This window comes from Miniopterus schreibersii (genome assembly GCF_964146895.1).
Source record: "Miniopterus schreibersii genome assembly, chromosome: X".
Lineage (NCBI taxonomy): Eukaryota > Metazoa > Chordata > Mammalia > Chiroptera > Miniopteridae > Miniopterus > Miniopterus schreibersii.
In genome coordinates this window covers 88233427-88257392 of record NC_138104.1, presented here as the reverse complement: position 1 = coordinate 88257392, position 23966 = coordinate 88233427, and the positions used below count along the sequence as shown (strand labels likewise).

Sequence of the window (23966 nt, the reverse complement as noted above, 5' to 3'; positions counted from 1 at the left end):
AAAAAGAAGCAGCCCCACCCCCCCCCAAAAAAAACCAAAGCAAAAAAACCCCACAAACATTTCAAGCTCTTCATAGTTTTCTAATGACACAATGAAAACAAATACAAAGGTGGTTCATGAATGTGTCACGGAGGCTAAATGCGAAATACGCACAATTAAAATAAAAAGGCCTCTAATGAGCATAAATAAATCACTTAAGCAGTCCGAGTGTTTAGGCTGCTAAGGAAGCAGAAGAGGTGACAATGTTTTCTTTCCGAGAAAATGTAATTATATGTGATAAAAGTTCAAGCAAAATAGCAGTTAACGAAATCTGCTTATTTAAGAATAAGAATGCATAAAACATTAAAAACATCAACCACGAGGACACTGATATTCCAATTCAGGAGTTATTTTAGACAGATTAAGGTTTTAGATTTCACGGGTTTTTGCAACTTGCAAAAGTTCCTGCCAGTCTGAGATGTTCACGGTCTGCCCCCACATCTGCCACCACGATCACCCCTGCCTAGGGCCACTGTCCTGCTCTCACCCTTCAACAGGACATCTGTCTAAGGCAGTGGCTCTCTGACCACAGCCTGTGTCACAATCATGCTAACGCAGAGATTTCTGGGCTCCCCCCCCCCAGTGTTTTTGCTTCAGTGGGTCCAGAATGGGCCTAAAGATGCTCTAAAGTTCCCAGAACTCAGCAAGCTTATTCTGCCCCTTTTATTTATTTATCTATCAATGTTTATAATAATGTTAACACTCTTCTATATATTCAATTTCTAAAAAATGTAATCTCTTTAAAGAAATGAAAGAAAACATCCCTAAATTTGGAAATTGTTTTCTGAAGTTGATTGTGCCATGTTACACCAGCAATCAATGAAAGTTCTAGTTTCTTCACACGACTGTCAGCACTTGCTGGGGTCACTCCTTTTAAATGTATTATGGTTTAAATCTGCATTTCCTTAATAACTAATGATGCTGAGCGTTTCTGCACGTGTTTATTTGCCATCGATGAGTCTTCTTCGGTGAAAAGCCAGGTCTTTCACCCATTAAAAAAATGGGTTGTTCATTTCCTTACTATGTAGTTGTAAGAATTCTTTCTATAGTCCAGATCTCTCTCATCAGCTGAATGCTTTGCAGATATTTGCCTCCCAGGCTTTGGCTTGGCTTTTTCATTTTGGTAGCAGTATCTTTTGAAGGGCGAGTTCTAAATTTTGATGAAGTAGATTTGTTGATTTTTTTAGGTTTTCTTTTGGGGCTCCATTAAGAAATATTTGCCACGCCCAAGTTCATTGAGATCACCAAGCTTATTCTTGATTTAGATCCTTCGTGCGTGCTGGGCCCTCAACGTGGAGTTTTACGTTCCTGCTCTGGCTCTTCTGTTCATATACCTCGGATCTCCGGTGAAGTGACTGTGACAGCAAGCCCATCCCTGGCTGCCCTACCTAACGCAAGCTCCCCCCTGTTTTTCTCACTTTCAGCACCTTACTTGCCTTCTCAGCGCCAATCACAGTTCGTAAGTGAATAATTATTTGCCTACTGATCGATCCATTGTCTCCCTTCCCAAGACCCTAATCTTCATTAAGGCAAATCTACATTTTTTTTCCCCCACCAGGGGATGCCTGTACCAAGGACACGGTAATCCCTCAATATATTTTTATTAAAAACAAACAGTCAAGAGAATTAGGCATTTTTGCATGAATCGCTAAAAACTTCCGACCAACGGCTGTTCTTAAAATGCTTCCTAAACACAGTTTCCTACCGAAGTCTGCCACCGAGCGCTTAGCTGAAAGAAACCGGCTCATTTCCTTTAGGTTCCATATCTAAATTGTTTAGATGTATGACTTTATTTCTCTTCTGTTAGGCATCTGCTAATTTCTATAGCCTCTCTAACCCTCTGAGCAGAAACGTAGCATTCCAGTTTTTGGTACCAACCAGGGAGTTTTTATCACCATGGAGCAAGTGGGGAAAAAGGGGAGCAATCTCTTTAAGGAAATCATGTTCTGCTGGTGCTGACACACTTGGCGTAGCCTTCTGGAGGGCATTTTGGTCAGAATGAATAAAAGCATTACAAGTATTTAAGACGAGAAAGCTAAATACCAGGGTCTCCACGTGGAGTTGTACAGTGGCCTGGCCAAGGGGACGAAGGGCTGAAATCCAGCCCGGGCTCCGCTACTGAACTGGTGGCACCTTGGCTCAGGCTGGGGGTCTCTTCAAAGGAAGAGGTGCCTTTTCCCACTTTGGCCAGAGAGGTGCTTGCAGGAACTGGCATTATATAGGATGGGGTTGAGATTATGGATGATCTCTCTCTGTCTGTGTGTCTGTCTCTTTCTTTATCTCTGTCTCTTTCTGTTCCTTCCTTCACTTTTGGGATTTTCCACTAAAGAAAAAGTTATTTTACACATATTTCCCATGCATTTCCAGTTGTGTAAAAAGAGGACAAGTGACATGGACCCATGAGGGCTGTTGTAAAGATATATGAGGAGCCTTCTTTAACCCCACCTACAACCAGTTAAGCATCGAGTCAGACAGCATGGAACATCAAAGGTGACACGAGGTCCTATTCAGTCTGCTTCTGGGGGACTCTGCAAAGCATGTGGTGATAAATTAGTTCATCCCTAAGATCCCTTCTTGGGTAGCTGTGCCTTGGGAGCCAAACTTCTAATATTACCCTGGGGGAACCTGTCTCTCCTCACTCATCTACCAGGTAACTTTGTAAGATCTCCTTGAACTAGACCCTGGGATGCGGGGACATGAAACTGGTAAAAGAACAGAAAGCATGGTGGGAGAATGAAAGATATCTGTCCAGACCTTGAACAAAGGGTAAGAGGTAGGAAAGCTTAATGTGTCTGGGAAAGAGCAAACAGTCTTTAATGAGTCGAAGCATAAAAGGGCAGTTGGGGAAGACACATCAGGAGCATTTTCTTGGAGCAAATGGTGGTGGATCTGAAAGAGCTGGCCTGTGCAATGCAGATAATGAAGGTTTCTGCCAAGGGTTATGGCACATTCCCTCAGCAACTCTTTTCGTTAGATTTAATTACTACTCCCTTGTAAGCTTGTGGTCATTTCAGAAAGGACAAAGAAGTGACAATGACTGTTTGCAGATTCAAGGAAGAAGTAAGATTGGCCAGAAACAGGGTGGTGGCAAATGAGAGAAAATGATCTGTAAAATAATTTTTGAAGGCCTTACGTATGCGAAAGAGAGCATTTTGCCCTCTGCTATTGTGCATGCTTAATTATTCACCATTCCAAAAAAATCTTATTGAGCAACTATTATATGCTAGGGAATGTTCCAGGCACCAGGGACACAGCAGTGCACAAAACAGACCAAGTTCCTGTGATCGTCAGCTTAACTCTAATGTATATAATTTCATGTAAATGATGATTGTTATTACACAGGCTTATAAAGGCTTACAAATTACATAGCTATAAAATGCAACATTTTGACCAAGAAAATGCAGGACAAGGTATGGTACTGAATATAGTAGTTACCAAGAGACCCTTTTTTCCATTAAAACAAATTAAGCTACCTCTGCATGTATAAATCATGATTAATAGGGGAACCTAGGGTTCTGAGTTGCCCGTGCAATATGCTCCACCCAGTTTGCTTTATAATGGCACATTTATTTAATTTTAGTTCTATGGGGAAGGCACTCACTATTAAAACAAAATGGATTGTTGCTGATTTGATTTTCCATTCGATATATTGTTATCAACTTGGACACACTGAAGCAGAACAGAATCTAAATTTTCTAAGAGCTGAGATAAAAATAATTAAATGGAAGAGGGCTGAAAAGGACTGTAGAATGCCCTTCAATATCTACTTTTACTTTCAGATTATTGTAGCTCCTGAATTTAATAAACGTTTTTATTTAGCCTTTCCAAAATGCCTTTCTACCTTACAAATGGAACAACAGAAGAACAAATGCAATGAGCATAAACTGGATTTTCTTCATTAAAATCTATGTGACGGCATGTTTAAAAATTAGATGGGTAAATTTTTTTATAATGGTTCATCTTCGTTTCGTCATACTCCTGGCCTGAAAATAAAGTCTTATGCACTGCTTCCAACCAGTGGAGCCCTCCAGATATATTAGTGGTTATTATTTTTACCTCAATGTATATATGTGTGTGAGAGAAATCTAGCTTCTTAAGTGGAGTCAAGAGTTAATTCAGGTTTTCATTTTTTTCATGAAATACTGAGGACTTTTACTTTAAAATATTCCTTGAATTTTTCTGATCACATCTTAAGGTAAGGCCTAAATTCATATCCTGTTCTGTTCTGTTCTGACAACTGCTATCATGATAATGTCCACTTAAGTACATGTAAATGAATAAATTACTACTTACATAAACGTGTCCATGTGTCAAGCTGTCTAATCAATGTACACAACCTTTATTTCAAAAAAAAATTTTAAGTCACTGGTCAAATCTACCCTTTAAAAAGGTGATTAGTATTCAACTAACAAAAATATCATACTTTAATAGCAATAGATTTTTTTCTTTTTTGAAAAGAGAGTATGACACTATTCTCAAAAATCTGTAGGAGTGATTCTGTATTGATTATTTAAAGAAGAATACTATTTCAGTTAAAAAAAGGGTTTAAAATCTTTTAAAATAATTTTTTTCACTAAGAATTAAAGTTTTTTGTTGAAAGTCAAAGTGGGTCAGATTTCACTAAGACCCCTCTCGCATATGACATTCAACCCCAAACCCAGGCTATTTTGACACTAAGACAACCTTGGAAATCTCTTCCTTCAACCTTTATAACAAAATGTCAGGCTGGTTCCAAAAGTAATATTTTATTCACCGCTGTACAGCAGAGGGTCAATATAATGTATGTTCATTTATTTAGCTTATTTTTTAACCTTATGTTTTATTGGATGCACAAAAGCCATTATATTGGATAAGCCTTGTGGTGATTCTAGAACGGGGTTTGTGCAGGTTGAAAACAATGAGCCATCCTCTGTCCCTGCTAGAAATGGGTGGGGACCAACAGCCCGCTGACAAGTAGTGGGTGAAATAAGTGAAATGTTGTTGCATGTGGCCTACCTGTCCTTGGGACAGACCAGAGCCTTAAACCCACAGGGCAATTAAATGAATATTATGTAATGAGACCTAATAGGATTTAGGTTCACAGCAATTTTACAGATTCCAAATTGAGTTAAAAGGTTTTAAAGTAGGAATACTATAAGTAAATAAAATGAAAGTTGGAGGTGGTTTGTCACTGTTTTGTGTTTTTTTTCTAATGTGTCTTTATTGATTTCAGAGAGAGGAAGGGAGAGGGAGAGACAGAGAAACATCAGTGATGAGAGTCATTGACCGGCTGCCTCCCGCACGCCCCCTGCTGGGGATCGAGCCCGCAGCCCGGGCTGTGCCCTGACCAGGAGTCGAACCCCCATCTCCTGGATCCTAAGCCGATGCTCAACCGCTGAGCCACACCAGCCATGCGGTTTGTCACTGGTTTTAAAAAATAAACCAGTATATTGCTTACTTTCTTGATTCAGTTTAGTTTCTATTTGATTACTGTACCTTGGCATATATTGCTGATAAATTGAATTTATTCCCTTTGCTAAGTTGCCTAATGCCATGCTAAGATCAATGATAGGATTTAAATATTTGATGAGGGAAGGTTCAAAACGAGCCCACAGAGTCCATAATACTGTGGACTATCAGGGACAAAGACTTCTAAACACAAGTGTGCTCTGAAGCAGGACTGGAGGGCTCTCAGCTCTCCAAAGAAAACAAGTTCATAAAAATAAATTCTTTAAAAGGAAATTGAAATTTATCTTAGTGTGAGATTCTCTAGCCTCATTCTGGTTAAGAGAGTTTGACATTTCAGGGCTCAACACACTGTGGAAACTTAATATATATTGAAGTTTACAAACAAAAACATAACAATGATATGTGGACCAATTTTCAGAAACATTGAAAATCAATGTACCCTTACTCTGCCTAATTCAGTAAATTCAATTATTTAGTTTGTACTTGATTTGAGTGGCTTTATACAGAACTATTTCAATTTTACATTGAACATTAATCCAATTACTTTTAAGGTGAAATTTTCCTGTATTTCCATCCCCTGCCTGCACCCCCAGGACTCCAGAAAAAGGGGGAAGAAGCTTGTTTTGAATGTTTCTTTTTTAACACTAAAGGATATTTTAAGACATTTGTTTCTATTATATTTATCCCATAAATCTCATTACGAATACCACTCACCCTATACCACAACTATGAACTTTTCCACAGGCGTTCAACATAGTGATTTTACATCATATTTGGAGAAAAACACCCCCTCCCCCAATTACTGAAGTTAAGACTACAGTGGGGCTTCGGTTTCTGAATGTGATCCGTTCCTGGAGACCCTTCGAGCTCTGAAACATTGGAAAACCGAGGGATCAGCAGCCAACAGCTGGGCCTCAGGATCTTGCCCTCAGTGGGAGTTGCGGGGCATGTTCGACTTCCGAGGCGGGTTCGAAAACCGAAGCATTGCCGTCTGGGTTTATGGCGTTCGTGACCCGAAATGTTTGCCAACAGAGACGTTTGAAAACCGAGGCACCACTGTATTTCCCACTTTCTCCTACTTGCTCTCCCAGTTTTACCCCACACCCATCTCAGTTTCTCCACACAAACATACACCCTCCACCCGAACACAGACCCTCAATGGGTTGACAAGGTGAGTCATAAAATGCAGGGACTCCTGGATGAGCTATCCGCTCTTCATAACTAGCAAGCAGTTTTAATTTTGAAAAGGTGATTAGTATCAACTATTCTGAATGCCCTAGTTTCAGAAACTCGTCAAAGCACTTGCTCACAGTCAGTCTGTCTGGCAGGAAATTATGAAGAGAATTGGTAAATGTAATTGATGTTATTGGTAAATGCGACAAACTCAAACAATGTAAAAATTACGTCGCTAAACATCTTAATTTTGAAGCATTAACAGCGGGAAGGTAAGCTGAGCTCCAAATCATCTGAAGCAACCCCCAAATGGTATGATTAAAACGCCGATAAGAGCCCTGGCTGGTGTGGCTCAGTTGGCTGGGCCTCGTGCTGTGCACCGAAAGGTGGCCGGTTCGATTCCCGGTCAGGGCACATGCCCGGGTTGCAGGCTCCATCCCCGGTAGGGGGCGCGCAGGAGGCAGCCAATTGTTGTCTTGCTCTTTTCTTTCTCTCCCTCTCCCTTCTCTTCTCTCTAAAAGTCAATTAAAAATCTTTTTAAAAATGCCAATAGGAAAATCGGAGTAAGTACTGTGAATGTCTTCCATAAGAGAGATTCAGAAAGAGTAGACCATTATTTATGTCAATTTCGGAGCAAAAAAAATCTGACCAGTTCAGACACTTACAGATTATATACTTATAAAGCCCAAGTCACTTACAAAGGCATTTTCTTACTAATAATCATCACTTTCTTAGATCTTTTCATGAACTCTTCTATTACCAATTCCAAAAAGTACCTAGGAGGTGGCTTCAGGGGAGGGTGGATTTTCCATAAAGAAACACAATTTTCATCACTTCTAAAGAATTACTGCATGTACAAGAACAAAGCAGCATTGAAAAAGCCACGCTGAGATATGGAGGCTGAGTAAATTATGAGTTTCGCTCACCAGCTGTAGTGGGCACTTTTCCTGGTCCAGCTCCGGCTGCCGTGACTGTTGGCTGCTAACGTCTTACAGTTGCCTCTCTTCTCTAGAAAGGTGACCTCTACTGATGGGAGTCCCCTAGCCCAGGAGGCACATGCACCCTTTGCCTAGGAGGTAATTCATGTCCCCGGTGGTGGGCCGCAGCCAGTGGGGTGCTGGAGCAGAGGCCGAGTCAATTGTGTGTGTCTCTTTCCAATTCTGTTTTCAATAAAATGATGCTGGGAGCTTGAATCAGCCATGGTAGGAGTATTTATACCACAACAACTGGAAAATGCTACAGGTTAGTATTCATCCCTTCTCAGGGCTAATTGCTATTTATTCACAAACCGCTGGCCACAGCCAAGGACTGGCTGGGGTGTAAAAATGCAACTCTGCCGGGTGGTTTATACTCTAGAGTTCTCTCCTTATGGATCAGGACACAAAGCTAGATTTTGCCTGGGGTATTATCTTGCTTGGCTCTTTAACTCCCACACAGGCTTCTTCTGAAAGCAGACCGTCTATAAATCATGGGCACCCAGACCCCTGTTCATAGGGTCTGCTCCCAGGAAATTTGGCCTATAACACCAGTTGAGTCTTTAGCTAAGTGACTGATGCACAAAAGCCTCAAAGGAGATGGGTTCAAAATTACACACAGCTCCAGCTCATGGGCCTTTTGGGTCCCAAGGACCCGATGAAACTGCAAAAGGTCCACTGGAGATGGCAAGGATCTACTCTTTGTGTATGTGGACATAAAAGAGGTGATGGTAAGGGATGAAGCCCTTTGGAAATTGGGCAGTTTCTTCATATCATGCTTCTCAAATTATGCTCTCAGACCCACGGGCCAATGTACTGGAGGGTGCCTTTCACTTCAGATTGTACAGAAAAACGTCTCCGTATTAAAACACAACAAAGACACTGTGGAGAAGGTCGTAACATTGATGTGAGATTTAAAAATAAAACAAGAGGTGTCAAAGAAATGTCAGGCTCATGGAAAAATGGGATAAGCAGGTGCAAGGGGAAGATAGGAGGCTTCCTCTCCTTGGCCATTAAGAGAACTGAAGTAGAAAAGGCTGAGGAGCGCTGCTTTTGGCAGATGCAGCTGATAGAAAAATCCACAGTAAATGTTAAACATAATTAAAATATTATTATGAAAAAGTTTACTCTTCTTAGGCCCTATTAAAATGTGAGGGTTACATTAGTGTCATAGGCAGATCTGTTCCCGTAATACCCAGAAAACTGGTTTACCAATTACACAAGGCCACTGCTTAACTTAGTTCATGTAAGGTTGTGTAAGGTATTATAATGGCGCCAACGTTAACTATGTAATTTTGCAGGTTGTAATTGCCAAGCGTGACACGAACACAGCAGGAGCCCGCTCCTTGGGTTATTTGATCTTAAATCATTCCTTGTTGTGCTTATGGTAGGCGAGTAACATAACTGTGAACTTTAAACTTGTCACAAGTCTGGTAGATATCAAAGGAAAATAAACTATGTATTGGCTGTGTACTCCATTTTCTAGGGAATTTCAGTTACATAAATAACTCGTACATTTAGAACTGTTTCCAGTTAATGTGCCATATGCACACATACACACAAGCTAATAAAAATTCTTGTTCCCTCAGCTTGGTGCTAAATAATAATATTCCCAAGAAAACTAAGATGCCATTAATACAATTCCCAGTACAATTTTATTCATGCAATAAATTAAACATTCACACTCTATAATGAGATCAGACTTCTTCTGGGTATAGGTTTTAACCTTATCATAAATGAATGAATGATTGGGTTTTTAGATCTGTTAATGCTGATAATATATTACTGGTGTTTTTGTTTTGAATAGCCTTTTATTACCCACGACTCCTGAGGAATAGTATTATAATTACTACCAGCCACGAACAAAGCTTCTGGAGTAAATCCTCAGTAAACAGGACTGGCACATTAAAGGGTCAGTTTTTGATATGGTTGCTTTCAAATAGTTTGAAGAATGATATTCTTTGGAGACATTTTTATTATCTAATTCAATAGGTCTTCAGTAGAATAATGTCAGATGAACTCATTAGCCGAACATTTTGATTATCCGTGTCCTTCTAAATATCCCATGACCAGAAGAAGAGCTGATTGAATGCACTAACAATGGTAGCCGATCCCAGCTTCTGCTTTTATCACAGGCCATCAAAGGAACACAAAGAAGTCCAAATTAAAATAAGTTCAATAATAAAAAGAGCATGTTCCTTTTCCGACGGTTCTGAAGACTTTTCCTATCTTTAAGCAACGTTCACTCAGTAATTACCTTATTTGTGAAAGTAAAATAGAGGGATGTTTCTCTTATTAAATAAGTGGCTTTATGCTTTGAATGCGGAAGGCATCTCGAAACCGTCAAAAAGTAAGGGTGTTGAATGTCATTAACTCATTTCCTCCCACCCACTGTTTTAAATCGTTTGCTTGGCTCCAATGTATACCACACTTACATAAGTTGTTTATGAAGAGCCAAATTAATAGTCTTTGCAATTGTTTTTGTTGGAATTTGGAGAGCTGACAAATGAATTAGTAGAAAATGGCAATTCTACATGAATTAGCTTTTAAGTCTCCCTAAGAGGCTGATGCAGAACTTAATAAGAGACTTATTAGGAGAAGTAGGACAACTTAATTCAGATTGATTATAGACTTCGGTGAAGACAGCTGGGGTTCAAATGAAACTGAAAAAGAACTTATATGCACTTCAAAGTATGCTAAGCAGATGTCTGAAACAATTACTCCGCACTGTCTTTACAGAAGTTTCAAAGGCAGGATGGGAATAGCATGGTAAACGAAGGTTCTATTTGCCTAAGTTGAGGCAGGGGCCTTTAAAACACACACAGCACTATCTAAAATCAGATGCCTTGGGTAACGAAAATGGCATCGCTTTCCTCAGTAATTTGCTTTTAGCTTTATAAACAAAGAAGGTAATGAGAGAGAATACATGGGAACTAAGGAAGAAGCTCTCCTGGCAACACTAACTTACAATTAATTTTACACTAAACAAATAATTTGGTCAGGACTTTTAAGATGACTAACTCCTACTTTAGCTTCTAAGCCCTATTAAAGCCAACAATGACCATTCTATTTTTTAAAAAAATATATACTATTCTTTTAAAGTATATAAGTGAGACTTTACTATAATATGCTTTCTCATTCCCACATATCAAAAGCCAAATCATATGCTTTTAAACATCACAGTTGCATGCTTTGAAAACTAGATAAAACGCTGGTTACTCCATATGACAGGCATGAGTTCCATATTTAATCCAGATTTATAAAGGAGTGCATCTTTTTTGTTTTTATTTTCTTCTCGATCAAAGGCTTATATAATACACACGGCATTAGTATACAAACAACAACAGAAGCCTCCAGAGAACAATTCATTTCCGGTTAATAACAATGAACAAAATATTAGTAAACTTTCTTCTTCCTGCTAAGGGCAGTACAACCCATTCATTATGGAGATGGAATTTCTTTATTTGGAGTTGGGAGAGCTTAGGTATTTTGAATAATTCTTAGGGCTGCCCTGTTTGTGATGGTTCTGTCTAACCATGCATCCTCTATCTCTATAAGAAAGAACTATAGCCCAGTCAGTGTGGCTCAGTGGTTGAGCGTCGGCCTAAGATCCAGGAGATCGTAGTTCAGTTCCCGGTCAGGGCACATGCCTGGGTTGCGGGCTCGATCCCCAGCAGGGGGTGTGCAGGAGGCAGCCGATCAGTGACTCTCTCATCATTGATATTTCCATCTGTCTCTCTCCCTCTCTCTTCCTCTCTCTGGAATCAATAAAAATATATATTTTTTTAAAAAAGAATTAGAAACTTTCTTATAAAACTCATATATAAGAAAGGATTTAAGGTTGACTCATATAAATGACACATATAACAAAATTAATAAAATAATGATAAAATATTAGAGTGAGAGTTAAGATGACAAAAGCAGTAAGGGAAGAGAGAGTTATGTGTACATGGCTGAAAGCTTCCTGCTTGCCAAAGTGAAGGTGACATTCTAATACGTTACATCACATTTCACACTGTCTATCAGGAGGAAACATACTTGGTTTTCTCAGTGTCAAAGTCTGAGACAGAATTCTTTGATAATTTCTCAAATAAACCAAGCTATGGGGACTCGGGATGGTAGGCCTGAAAAGATGCATTTGCTAGGTTTCTTCTTAAATTTTGAGATGTAAATGTTGAACATAAATAAGTCAGGACAGCATCGTGGCTTCATCATAGTTCCTAGTCTACTACACACATCATTACGTTAGTCTTAATTATAATTCTTAAAAAGTCAAATAAAAATATTTTATTGTAAGCCTGGCCAGTGTGGCTAAGTGGTTGAGCATCGACCCATGAACCAGGAGGTCACGGTTTGATTCCCGGTTAGGGCACATGCCCAGTTTTTGGGCTCGACCCCCCGCAGGGAAAACTACAAAGACAGGTGCCATTTCAGTTGGGTCTTGAGGACTGAGTGGAAGTTCATCAGGCAGACAAGATGGGGTGACCCAGGCAGAGAGAAGAGCATTTGCAAAGGTAGAGAGTTCCAAAAATGAAAAGATGGTCTATTTAGATAAAGGGGTGATATAGTCAGAGTGAACTCAATAACCTGGAGGGTGGGGGCATGAGTCAGGGTCTGGGCGAAAAGGGCCACCTGCCCTCTTCAGTCACTGAACTTCATTCTCAGGCAGGCAGTCTCCTGCAAGGAGTTTGGATTAGAGTTGTGAAAGGATGGCTGATATAAAAATATCATTTATTCACCACTTATTTCAAATGTAGTGTGCCTGATGTGCCGGGTACTTTGACCGGTTAATGGGATTTTTCAGATGTAGAATACAATGATCTGAGTAACAGATGCTGGAGGTTAGAACAGGATGTGGAGGAGAGAAAATATAAAAGAGATATTCTGAGGGAAAATGAACAATTGAGCAGCCAGTGAAAATGTAGCCAGATTAAAGGATGGACTTCACTTTTCAAGCCTGAGCAATTTGTTGCATTATGATCCGGTAACCGAAATATGAAACACAGGAGAAAGGGCAGATTAAAGGGGAGCGCGGTAGGGGAGTGGACAAACAGTAGAATGAGTGAACCTGGTCTTAGAGTGCTTGTATTTTTATTCTAACGGCACATGGGTTAGGAGATCAGAAAAGAGATCCAGACCAGAAGTTCAGATCTGTCAGCATCCGAGCATTTCAAATTGGGGGCACTAAGTGGTTTTGACACTAGGTGAGTAAACAAAGTATGCTTCAAGTTGCTAGTTTTTACAGTGATACTCCTAAATACGTCTCATCTTTCTTTTTAGATATATTTATCAACTTTGTGGCACAAGGGAATATAACTTTGGTCTCATGGACAGTATTCCAGACAACAGTAGGGTGGTGACCAGAGGGGGAAGGTGGTGGGGGATGGATGAAGAGGGTAAAGGCATCAAATACATGGTGACTTGGGGTGGTGAGCATGTGACAGAGTATAAAGATGTCACATTATAAAGTTGACACCTAAAATGTAATGTTAATAACCAATGTTATCCCAATAAAATTAATTTTAAAAAGTGTTCCAAATTCATCATGATAATTTCTAATATCTACAGTAGACTAATACAACTCAAAATTATATTATATATATTGCCTTCTAAGGGAAGGGCAATGCTAATGTCCATAACGGTGCCATAAACTCACCCAAGTCACATAATTCAGTTAGCAAACGAGATAAAACCTACATGCCCGGCTCTTGATTAAGTTTTGTACATTTTCCTACTCTGGTACTAAATACTACAAAGAACACACACACGTACATTAGACCACTTTACTTCAAACACTTAATTTCCTACTAACAAATTTAAAATGATTTTTTGCCCTGTAACTTTTTAATATTTCATTTTGTATTACTGAAGACAGACAGCCGATTTGATCACTGTCTTCTCTTGAAGAAAATGCCACATGGGAGAAGACTGAACCTGTGAAAGATGGACTGATTTCTAATGCCTACGGGCCCTATTTTTAACTTTATGGGAAGAAAATCCTGCACTAGAGTTCAGATTAGAACCTCTTTTGAGTCTCTCAAAGGGCCCCGAAGCAAAATAGTAGATGGTACCTTGACTTTTTCGAGGTGATCTTGAAGAGAGTCGATGAGGAGATCACCCACGGGCTGCCAGGATCCCTTGATCACCTCCGCTTGACGCAGTTTGAGATCCAGCTCATCCGTGGCCTCCTGAAGTTCCTGGAGTCTTTCGAGGGCCTCGTCGAGTTTTCTCTGCCAGTCAGCAGAGTGCAGGTTCAATTTTTCCCACTCAGTGTTGACCTCTTCGGCCTGCTTTCGGAGGAGCCGTGTGACATTCTGCGCATTTTCTTCAGGAGGCAGCTCTAAATTGGTAATACGACAAGGTTTGAGGCCACATACATTTTTGTTTAAAAAAACCCCACACGTATCGTTGTAAAGGTCATACTACAAGAAAGGGGGTACCGCTTAACAAGAGGCCAACCTACAGATGAGTGGCTCTTGAGCTTTGGCATAAATTCTGATACAATCCAACGCATCTCAAGTCTGTCTTCCTGAGTGAATTTGTTCTGCCTTCTAGCCATCAGATGATCCAAGATTCATTTAAGCTATTGAGGAGCTACTGAAAATGCTAGGATGCACACCACAGGCTCGAATTTACTTCAGCCAGGCTCTTGCACTGAAAATTAACTTGGGTCTTTGTAACAACAGAATTCCTCCCTACAGATAATCTCTTCTGTTTATTATTTTCTAAATGTTCCAATAGCTGATCGTTGATCTCCTTTAATGATTATTTATGAATGCGCAAACAGATTTATGTGTGGTGGTCTAAAATCCCTTCTTCTTTTGCAACATTTATGCATAATCTGAATCAATTCTACTTAACCTAGAAAGTGTGAGAGCTATCCAGGCCCTGGCAGCCAGAATGGATGGGCTGCTCTGTCACCACTGATCCTTCTATCAATATGTTATTACAGTTCCACATTCAATTACCTCTGGGCTCCTGGTAGAGTTTCTCTAGTCCTTCCAAAGGCTGCTCTGTCAGAAATATTCGTACAGTCTCAAGAGTGCTCATGATTACAGGTTCTTTCGTTTTCAATTCCCTCTTGAAGGCCTGTGAAATGAAATGAAAAGAAATGCTTATTTGGCTTGGGACATTCTCCTCAAAATTAATCCTGGGTGTTCAGAACCTGGTTATGAAATTCCCAGGTCAATTTCTATGTCCTTTATTTATAAACCCATAGTTATAAAATGATAAAGGCTATACAGATCTTTCTGTTAATCAGGAAACAAACTATTCTGGAGGCAATGGGCACGCTTTCAAGGTATAGTAATGCCCTTTCATTAAGATAAGAATGCTCTGTGTATATAACCTGAATTAAAGTCTAGAGCTAAAGTCACAAGACTTATTTGGCAAAGCCCTAACAGGGCTAATGAAAACTTATACATATCCAAAAGAATGGATATCTAGAACATAAATGGAAAGCCTGAAGAGCCATCTGGAAGAATTTAGGCTATACTGAAGTATACAACCAGCCGAATTCATAATCACCATTGATTTTACTAAAATGTTTGACAATGAGTGAACCAATATATTAACAGTAAACTAAGGGAACAACTCAACGCTTAAACACATACCCACTGCATTATTCACTGTGACTTCTTCGAGAATGGTGGGCATGTTTGGAGATATTATGGTGGTAGGCGCTGTGGGTATAATCTACAAACGGGTATACTTAGAATAGGTTCTTTGAGGTCATCTAGGCTAGTGATCAACTTTAATCTCTAATATGCAAATCTTCCTTGTTACATGGGGTAAAAAGGAAAGCAAAATGCACAGTGTCTGCCTTCAAGAAGTTTCTGGACCAAAAGAAGGGAGAAAACTAACACATTAGAAAAAGAGCGAAAACAATAAAATTCATGTATAATGGAGTGCTAAGGCTTGTGAGACACCGCATGAAGCTAGAATAGACTAAGAGACTCTGAAACCACCCAAGGTAGTTACTGAGCCAGATTCTGCGATATTAGAAGTGAAGATGTTAGTGAAAGTATGAAGTACCACATAAATGCTAATAGATCAATGTAAAAACTGCAGTAATAATAATTGTCCTGATCTAGGGCTTAATTATTCATATCTTTTAAAAATTCTATCCTATTTTAGTAGTGTTGCCTACTGAATTTAAGCCCTTTTCTGTTACTAGGACAATTATCAGCTCCTTTAAACCTCAGATACGTTATGTTACAGGAGTTCTCTAGAACGGTATTGTATGACATTTACCAATAAAGTCCTAATGGTGTTTGCCATTCAAAGGAATTCTGAGTCTGATACTTTGCAAAATGATTCATCTTCCATAGTTATTTACAACTCAGTAGAGAGAGGCAAGATATTTGAGCCAAAATAATGAAATTCTCTAAGTGGAGTATTAGGATTCAGCCTGTGGATGGAGATGGAATTTCTGTAGTGGGATATTCTTGGGCCCTTGACATCATACAGAGTAGGTGGGTTATTTACTCTGCTTTTAGGTAAGTCTGATTTTCCTTCTAATATTTCATTTGAAATCTCTCTCTCTCTCTCTCTGTACAGTTCTTGTATTCCTGTAATTTCTCATATATATAATTTTCCCAACTTCAAGATAATTATTATTTTGCCTAGTCTCTCTATTTGGCCTTGACAAGAGGCAACTGATACTCACATTACTAATTATAAGATTAGTAATGGCTCCCTTTATTGAACTACTGCGTGGCAGTGGTTGTACTAGAGACTAGAAATACAAAGTTGAATGCAAAATAGCCCCTCCTATTTAAGAACTTATAGTATATAACAGAAGAGCCAAGCCCGTAAGTGATCTCAGTACAATGTGGAAAGTGCTACAGGTCTGCACTACATGGGAAAGGAAACTGGGAAAGGCTTCCTAGAGAAAATAGTATTCACCAAGAGTTCCAAAGCATGAACATGAGCTGGCCAGGGGAGAGCAGGTCAGGGGGAAAGGAAAGAAAGAAGACAAAAGTGCAGTGGCATATACAGTTATCTCAAGTAGGCCAGTGTTTCTAGAACATCAAGTATAAGGAGTGGACATGTCCAGAGATGAAGTGGGACACTGTCATCTCACGCTATTTTAGACTTTTAAGGCAGAATTGGAAGCTCAACCTATGACCACATATGCCCTGCTACGAAGCCTAGGTGCTGCGTTGTAGGTAATCAGGAACCTTTGAAAGGATTTCAGCAGGGGGGTGGCAAGGCAAGGTGTGTGTTTTGGATAGGTTTCCCTGCCATTAGTACAGAGTATGCATGTGAGAAGGGCAGATATAAAATCAGAGAGACTCGTTAGGAGGCAACTGCAAGAATTCAGTGAAATATGATGAAGATCTGACCTAGGGCAATGGTACCAGAAAAAAAGAAAAAAGACAGAGATTAGAGCAGGGAAATATTTAGAGAGTAGAGGTGTGAGTGAGTATTTGGGGCCTACATAGACACTGGAGGTAAGAGAGAGGAAGGGTAAAGGATAGCTCCCAGTTTCTAGGTTGAGTGGAGGAGTGAATGCTGAGTGCGATTGAACGAAATGTGAGAAAATGAGCTCTCCTGGATTTCTCAGTACACCTATAAAAAGTTCTAGGCTCCTGAGACCCTTCCCAGACCGTGGGAATTAGATCTATAGTCATTTGTCTAGTTAATTTCTCTAATCGAAAGAGGGCCAAATGATCATAGCCCAGAGTAGGTTCCTGGGTTGAGCTCCAAGTTGTCAGAAACACTGGAGTGGCTACCCCTCTAGGAACTTATATTTAAAAAAAATAATAAAGACCTGTCCTGGTTGGTGTGTCTCAGTTGATTGGGTGTTGTCCCATGCACTTAAAGGTTGCCAGTTCGATTCCCAGTCAGGGCACACGCCCAGGTTGCAGGCTGGATCCCTGGCAGGGGGTATGCGGGAGGCAACTGATCGATGTTCCGCTCTCATATCGATGCTTCTCTCTCTCTCCCTTTTTCCCTCTCTCTCTCAAAATCAATAGAGATATTTAAAAATTAAATAAAAAAAAAAAATGTAAAGTCCAGACTTTGGAGACATTTCCAGGTTGTAAGACCTGAGATACATGGGGCTAGCTGGATCCTGGAGAAGTTGGAGTTAGGACTCAGACCTGTATGTTTTCAAGGAGAATGGAACAACTGCTTTCTCCTTTATAAGCAGAGAAAAAAAAAAAAATCATTTTTCCTGGTCTCTCACCTATGGAGTACCCAGCCACTAATTAAGGAAAATTTTTATTAGCTCTCATTATGTCTCCCTAAGGGTAAGACTTGGGCACAGGGAGGAGGGTGGTGATATTTACTGTTAGGTAATTAAAAGAAAACTGTCTCTGGTTCGGAACACCTCAGATGCACATTCAGGGTAAAATTAATAAAGATGAATATTAAAAACCCAACACTAATCTAAGGGGGAATCTATATAGAAAACAGATCAGGGAGGTGTGATAGGCTCAGCTTGGAGAGGTGACATTCAGAAGAGAGGAGATTTAACAGTCAGTCTCTCATTAAGCTAATATCCTTCCAGTGCCTATGATTATGCACATAGGCAAGGATTAAAATTACATAAGTAGATAAAACTTCTCAGTCAGTGGAGTGGGCTGCAAAGAAAATTCTGGAGAATATAAAAACTTAATAAGCAGACAAAGGAGTTGGATCCCAAGAAAGGTCAAAAAGGAATGGATAAGTAGGAAGACTGGGGGAAATGAGGAATATAGAAGTATCGAAGGGAGAGTGACAATTTGAGAGGAAACAAGTAACCAAGAGTGTCCAATTATGGCACAGAAAGGTAAAGCAGAATCAGCCTGAAAAGTGTCCGTGGGACCCGGTAAAGCAATTTCAGTGGAGGGCAGGAGCCTCAGAAGTAGGTTTAGTTGAGGAGTGAGTGGGAGCAGGTACCTCAAATCAAAACTATTTTTGTGACATCTTTTGTTTTGAGAGTGCAAAGAGAAAGATCGGACAGGATGAGTATCACAAGGTAAAGGGAAGAAAAGCTCTTTTAAGGACAGAACTGATGTGAACAGAGACTGAAAGGAGGGAGCCAGGAGTAAGGGAACCGACCGTCCTGGTTCGCCAGGTACCGAGGTGGGTTTTGTGATGCAGGACTTTCAATGTGGCAACCAGGACAGTCTCAGGCAAACCGGGACAGCTGGTCACCACAGCGGAGGGGACTCTGTTAAAGGGCTCAGCCAGCAGAAAGTGGAAATAATTGTTGGAGCAAGGCCTGTGAAATCAGGAAATGGATCTTAGAGGTCCTGTCCAAGTGAAAAAACAACCACCACCACCCAAGACACGGTCTGATGACGCATTTCCATTGTTCAAACTGAGCAGCAAATAATTCCAGGATGAGGGCCATCCGTCCATTGTGAGAGGCCACTTGTTTGCCCCCCGAGTGGGTGGCAAGGGCTTAGCGCCACCGCAGCTGCACAGCTCATTTCTCAAAGATGAGTCACTGAGGGTTAAGATGCGTGTAAGGAAAAGACAAAGGGACTTCTGTCAACACAAAGACGTTAAGTACCATTCTTTTCACATCGTTGCCTGAAATTCAGAAAAGAAAATGGATGGGAGAGCAGGTTTAGTGACTGTATATTCAGAATTTGGGAAGATTTAGGTAAAATACAGAAAAAGATCAAAACTCTCCTCAAAAGGGAGAAACAGTTGACGAAAATGAGAAGATAAAGAAATGGCAGTGTTTCTTAATTGTGTGTGGGGAAAAACGAAAAACATGTCACTTTAAATAAAGTCACATGAAAGACCCTCTTCCATTTATTCATGTAACAGATTTGAGCACCTACTATGGACCAGACACTGCTCTAGGGAACGGGCACCAGTGGGCCACATAGCATGGAGTTGAAAAGAAATAGCCTTCTTTAGGAAAAACAACAACGGCAAAAGCCCAGAAAACCAAAAACCACCACCAACAGGAACAACCTGTACAGATTCCGCCTCAAAATAATGGGAAGTCCATTTTTCAATATCTGATCAACTTACCATAAACTGCTTGTTATGACAGTTCATTGCATTTTAAGAGGAAGGAAAGGGAGACATTTTAAAACAAAACCAAGAACGCTCATTATCAAGAGCCTTGACTCTTTGATAATAAGTGTCTCATCTTTCAAAGAAAGCCTGTATATCTGAACGACATTGAAAAATTTATACTCATATGCAATACTGATTTTGTTTCACAGATTATGATTGCTTTAAATCAGAGAAGTTGGTTCAATTATTTGCTGATGTAAAATAGGTATGAGATATAGAGCCTTTCTCCCATACACATACAAAATATATCCTTACACTGTTTAGATGTCAATACCCAAATGTTCAGATATTTTCTTCCTGAATCTTTTGAACAGATTAAGTTCTTTTCTTTAAAACCCATCGTCTTCCCCATACCTTCCTCTTCCCCTTCCCGAGACAGCCAGGGTCTGAAATAGTGATGTGGAAGAATTGGAAGCAACTCCTAAAGACTCAGAGCATCTCCATGAGGAGAAAAGAACATTTTGCCTTACAACTGAGAAAAGAATTAGGCATACTAAATTGATAATTTTCCTTCAACTTCTTAAGGGTCATAAAATAAAGTTATATGAATCATCTGCTACAAAATTACACCAGCAGTAAATCCCGAGGCGAGGTAAATCCATTTATTTTGATCATGAATACTAACCAACTGATGGACTTGACTGCTGGCTGATTAATTCATTAAAATATTTTCAATTTATTATGTATAAGGTAGGGAAGATGTAGGGACCTGATCTTTGTCCTCAAGGAGTCAATAGCTTGGCTGAGTAGGTATGTCTGTATAAAAGTATATTTAGATACTATGAGTGTTTTAGCAATGCAGAGTGAAGTACAGATAAGTTAGGACTTATCTAAGGCCCTCAGTTCATTAGTCACTTAGAATCCAAATCTTGAAATTCTTAAGCCAGGCTGAAAGTGAGTGATAGCACAAAATAAAAGTTCCCTGAATTATAATAATTTGGAAGCCACAAAAGTGGGAAATCCTAATGACCGTGAAGCTAATCAGAAGCTTTAAATACCTGAAAGTAATCGAGAAGCATCGAGTCATTGATTATTTGGGATTTTTTTTTCTGTCCCTCCTCCTTGCAGGAAAAAAAAAAAAAAAATAGGGTGGCTGTTGCCACAAATACCTAATAGTACCACAAACAGAAGTAGCGCAGAACCATGTGTAGAGGGGATAAAGGGGGAGGTACTGAATTGCTTGACACACCTCATAGACGAGAGGAGCAGATGAGAGCTCTGGGCACAAGTACTGACATTACAGAGAGAAAAGCTACGCTGCTCTCGCCTAGACAGTTTGACCTATTACTATGGATGCAAGTGAAAGCCTTTACTTTTCAAAACACAGATCTCTTTCAATGATGTAGTTTCCATGGAGCTGAATTTTACCTCTATTCCCATTGGAGTGGCAAGGCTATATTTCTGTTATTTGGACTAAAATCTGATGGAATGACTGTATGTTATTTCCATGTTAGTTAGCAGAGTTTGACTGAGCCATCCTGGGAGGTAGAACTGAAGTGGTGAAAGCAGCGCTGCCCAGAGTGGCAGAAGACCTGAAGTTCAGGCCTGGGCTCGGCCAAAACTTCGCTGCGTGATCTAGAACAGGCCCTAAAATCTCCCTGAGCCTTGACGTGCTGATTTGTAAAATGTGGGGATTTCCTAAACATCTAAGCTTAGAAATCCAGTTCAAATATTTTATAATCAACACATTCAGATCAATTAATTAGCCAAAGGACTGCTACATGGTGGCAATTTAAGATTGTCTCTCCTAGGCATCTTTACTAAGGATAAAAAGTATAGCCATAGCTTGGCACACAGTAGACACTCAATTCATATTGTTGAATAATTAACAGAGGCCCAGTTGGAAAACCAGAGTGGGTCATACGGTGGCCGGGTTGCTTCAGATGCAGAACATGCTTGGGGGTGAAAGGCTGGTGTCATGAATTATTAGGGAAAAAGTTGTTACCAACTGGCAAAAATTGAGATATCTTATTACGGGTCTATTCTTTTTATTTATTTTTAAAAAATATATCTTTATTGATTTCCGAGAGAGGAAAGGAGAGGGAGAGAGAGAAACATCAATGATGAGAGAGTCCTTGATCGGCTGCCTCCCGCACGCCCCCTGCTGGGGATCGAGCCCGCAACCCGGGCCTGTGCCCTGACCGGGAATCGAACCCCAGTCTCCTGGATCCTAGGTCGATGCTCAACCGCTGAGCCACACCAGCCGGGCTACGGGCCTATTCTTATGCTACAGAACCAGAGGCTGAGAGTAACCTTGGAGTCACTGGGTGAATTTTCCTCTAGAGGAGGCCTTTTTAATCCCAGTGATTTCTTCCGTAGAGAAGATGATCATGTCCAAACATTCAGAAGGTCCCTAGTTTGAACGGCTGGCTGCAGCTTTTCACCTACGCTGCAGCATTAGCTACGAGAAGGGAGAACACGAGACAGGCCCTCAAATTTAAAGCCATCTAACAGGGCCATTCATTCAACAAATGGTTACCGAGTGGGCCTAGGCCAAGGACACTAACAGTCATATCTGCCATTTGATCAGTGTTTAACAGTGCTGTCCTCCTAGACTGTCATTCTAGTTTCCATAATATACCTACCTTGGCTACATTCCTCCCATATCGTTTTTAATTCTTATTGGAAAGTTGCTAAATACATCCTGTCACCATAATCAACTTCCTTATTTAAAGAGCTACCGTACTTATTGAATTCAAACACATCAGAAATATTTTACTTGCTGAATGCTGATTTGGGGACAAGCAACGTCCAATTAGTTCGAAACCAAAATCTTGGAAAAGGGCAAGATCCAGAAATGTGGTGAACCAGGGGAGCAGGAGTTTTGCCTCTAGGCATCTAAGGCAGATTCAGAGGGATTGAGGGTAGAAAGAAATCTGAGGGCAGCAGCAATGGAACAAAAACCCAGAAAGACAAAGGATTCCCTTCATGGCATTTGAGAGAGCTGGTATTTGAGAAGTTATCACAATGGAGCGTACGGCCTATAAAGGAAAGGTCATAATCATCTTTATTTTCTTATTGTGCTAAGAACACTCAGCATGAATGTTAAGTACACAACACAGCACTAACTACAGGCACGACGTTGTACAGCAGATCTCCAGAACTCACTCATCTTGTGTAACTAAAATTTTATAACTATTTAATAACAACTCTCCACTTCCCCCTTTCCCCAGCCCCTCACGACCACCTTTCTGCTCTCTGCTTCTAAGAGTTTCACAGCATAATCGTCTATCTTATTTTCACAGCATAATCGTCTATATTATTTTCCCGTATCTACTTCTGAATAAAAGCGAAGATAAGGGATTATACTATCAGATACATCTAGTCGTTGTTTCAGACAGTCAACAACATGAACCACATTTATAAATGAAATTAAATCGCTCTGAAGCAAAGTTGAAAAATCAGCGGACATATTTCAGCCTGAAATTATTTTTAAAAATTGATTTGTACTCAATGAAAAAACACGTTTGAGTGTTTAGGGGGGAAATGTGTTTAACAAGCTTTTTGTTGCGATTTACTTTTTGGAAATCTTTTAAACAAAAAGTTGTGTTCCCTGAGATCAAGGGCATGGGCCAGAGTAGAGTCCGGCCCGCTCGCAGATCTGTGATACTATAAAGGATGGTTTCATGCTCACACAGCATCTTGAACAGCTGTTTGACTTTCAATCCTAAGGCTGGGCTGCTTCCAACAACCACTGGGGAAGTCCCTTCCTGCTGACAATAATAATGTTGTTAAGGTCTGAGCTGACCTTGAGAAATCACTGGTGAAAACTCAATCTGTTCCCATGGTCATTTGGAGAATTAGGTTTTGGTCATTGAGCCTAAATCCTAAATTTTAGAAATTCCTTCAGAAGCAAGAGTCCATAGAAATGGATTATTAGGAAACCCTGTGACAAATTAATTTATATCCATTCTCAAGAGGCTCAGCCAAATTTTGAGTTTGTCAGGTGTAAATGGTGAATAATTCCTGAATCATGCCATTTGTCTCTGTTCATCAACAGAATCCCAAAATGGAAGCCTTGTCCTGTGCCATGTACATGCCTGCGTTCACCATCGGTTTGAAGCCTTTCCCATCTCCATAAATGGCATCACCGTTTCCCCATCTGCTCAAAACAAAGACTTCAGAACCACCCTCGACTCTCTGCCTTCTCTCACATTCCTCATCCCCTCCATTTCAAGTTCTATCAGCTCTACCTTCAAAATATATCTTGGATCAAATAGTTTTTCACCACCTCTGTCATTTCCACGCTCGTTCAAGCCATTGCTATCCCTTTCCCAGATGACTTTGGCACCCTCCTAACTTGCT

At 40.2% G+C, this 23966-nt stretch overlaps 1 protein-coding gene across 6 annotated transcripts in view; it reads right to left on the bottom strand.

Annotated features, from left to right (window-relative positions):
• The window catches only part of DMD (dystrophin), a gene marked incomplete at its 3' end in the record, with an annotated part of 1946774 nt that overhangs the window by 300998 nt on the left and 1621810 nt on the right, over positions 1-23966 (bottom strand). For all 6 annotated transcript variants that reach the window (XM_081125527.1, XM_081125528.1, XM_081125524.1 and 3 more), the window contains 2 exons: positions 14603-14723; positions 13706-13974 (listed from right to left, as the gene is read on the bottom strand). In XM_081125527.1, the coding sequence (XP_080981653.1) occupies positions 13706-13974; positions 14603-14723 (390 nt within the window). The remainder of the gene's footprint in view (positions 1-13705; positions 13975-14602; positions 14724-23966) is intronic.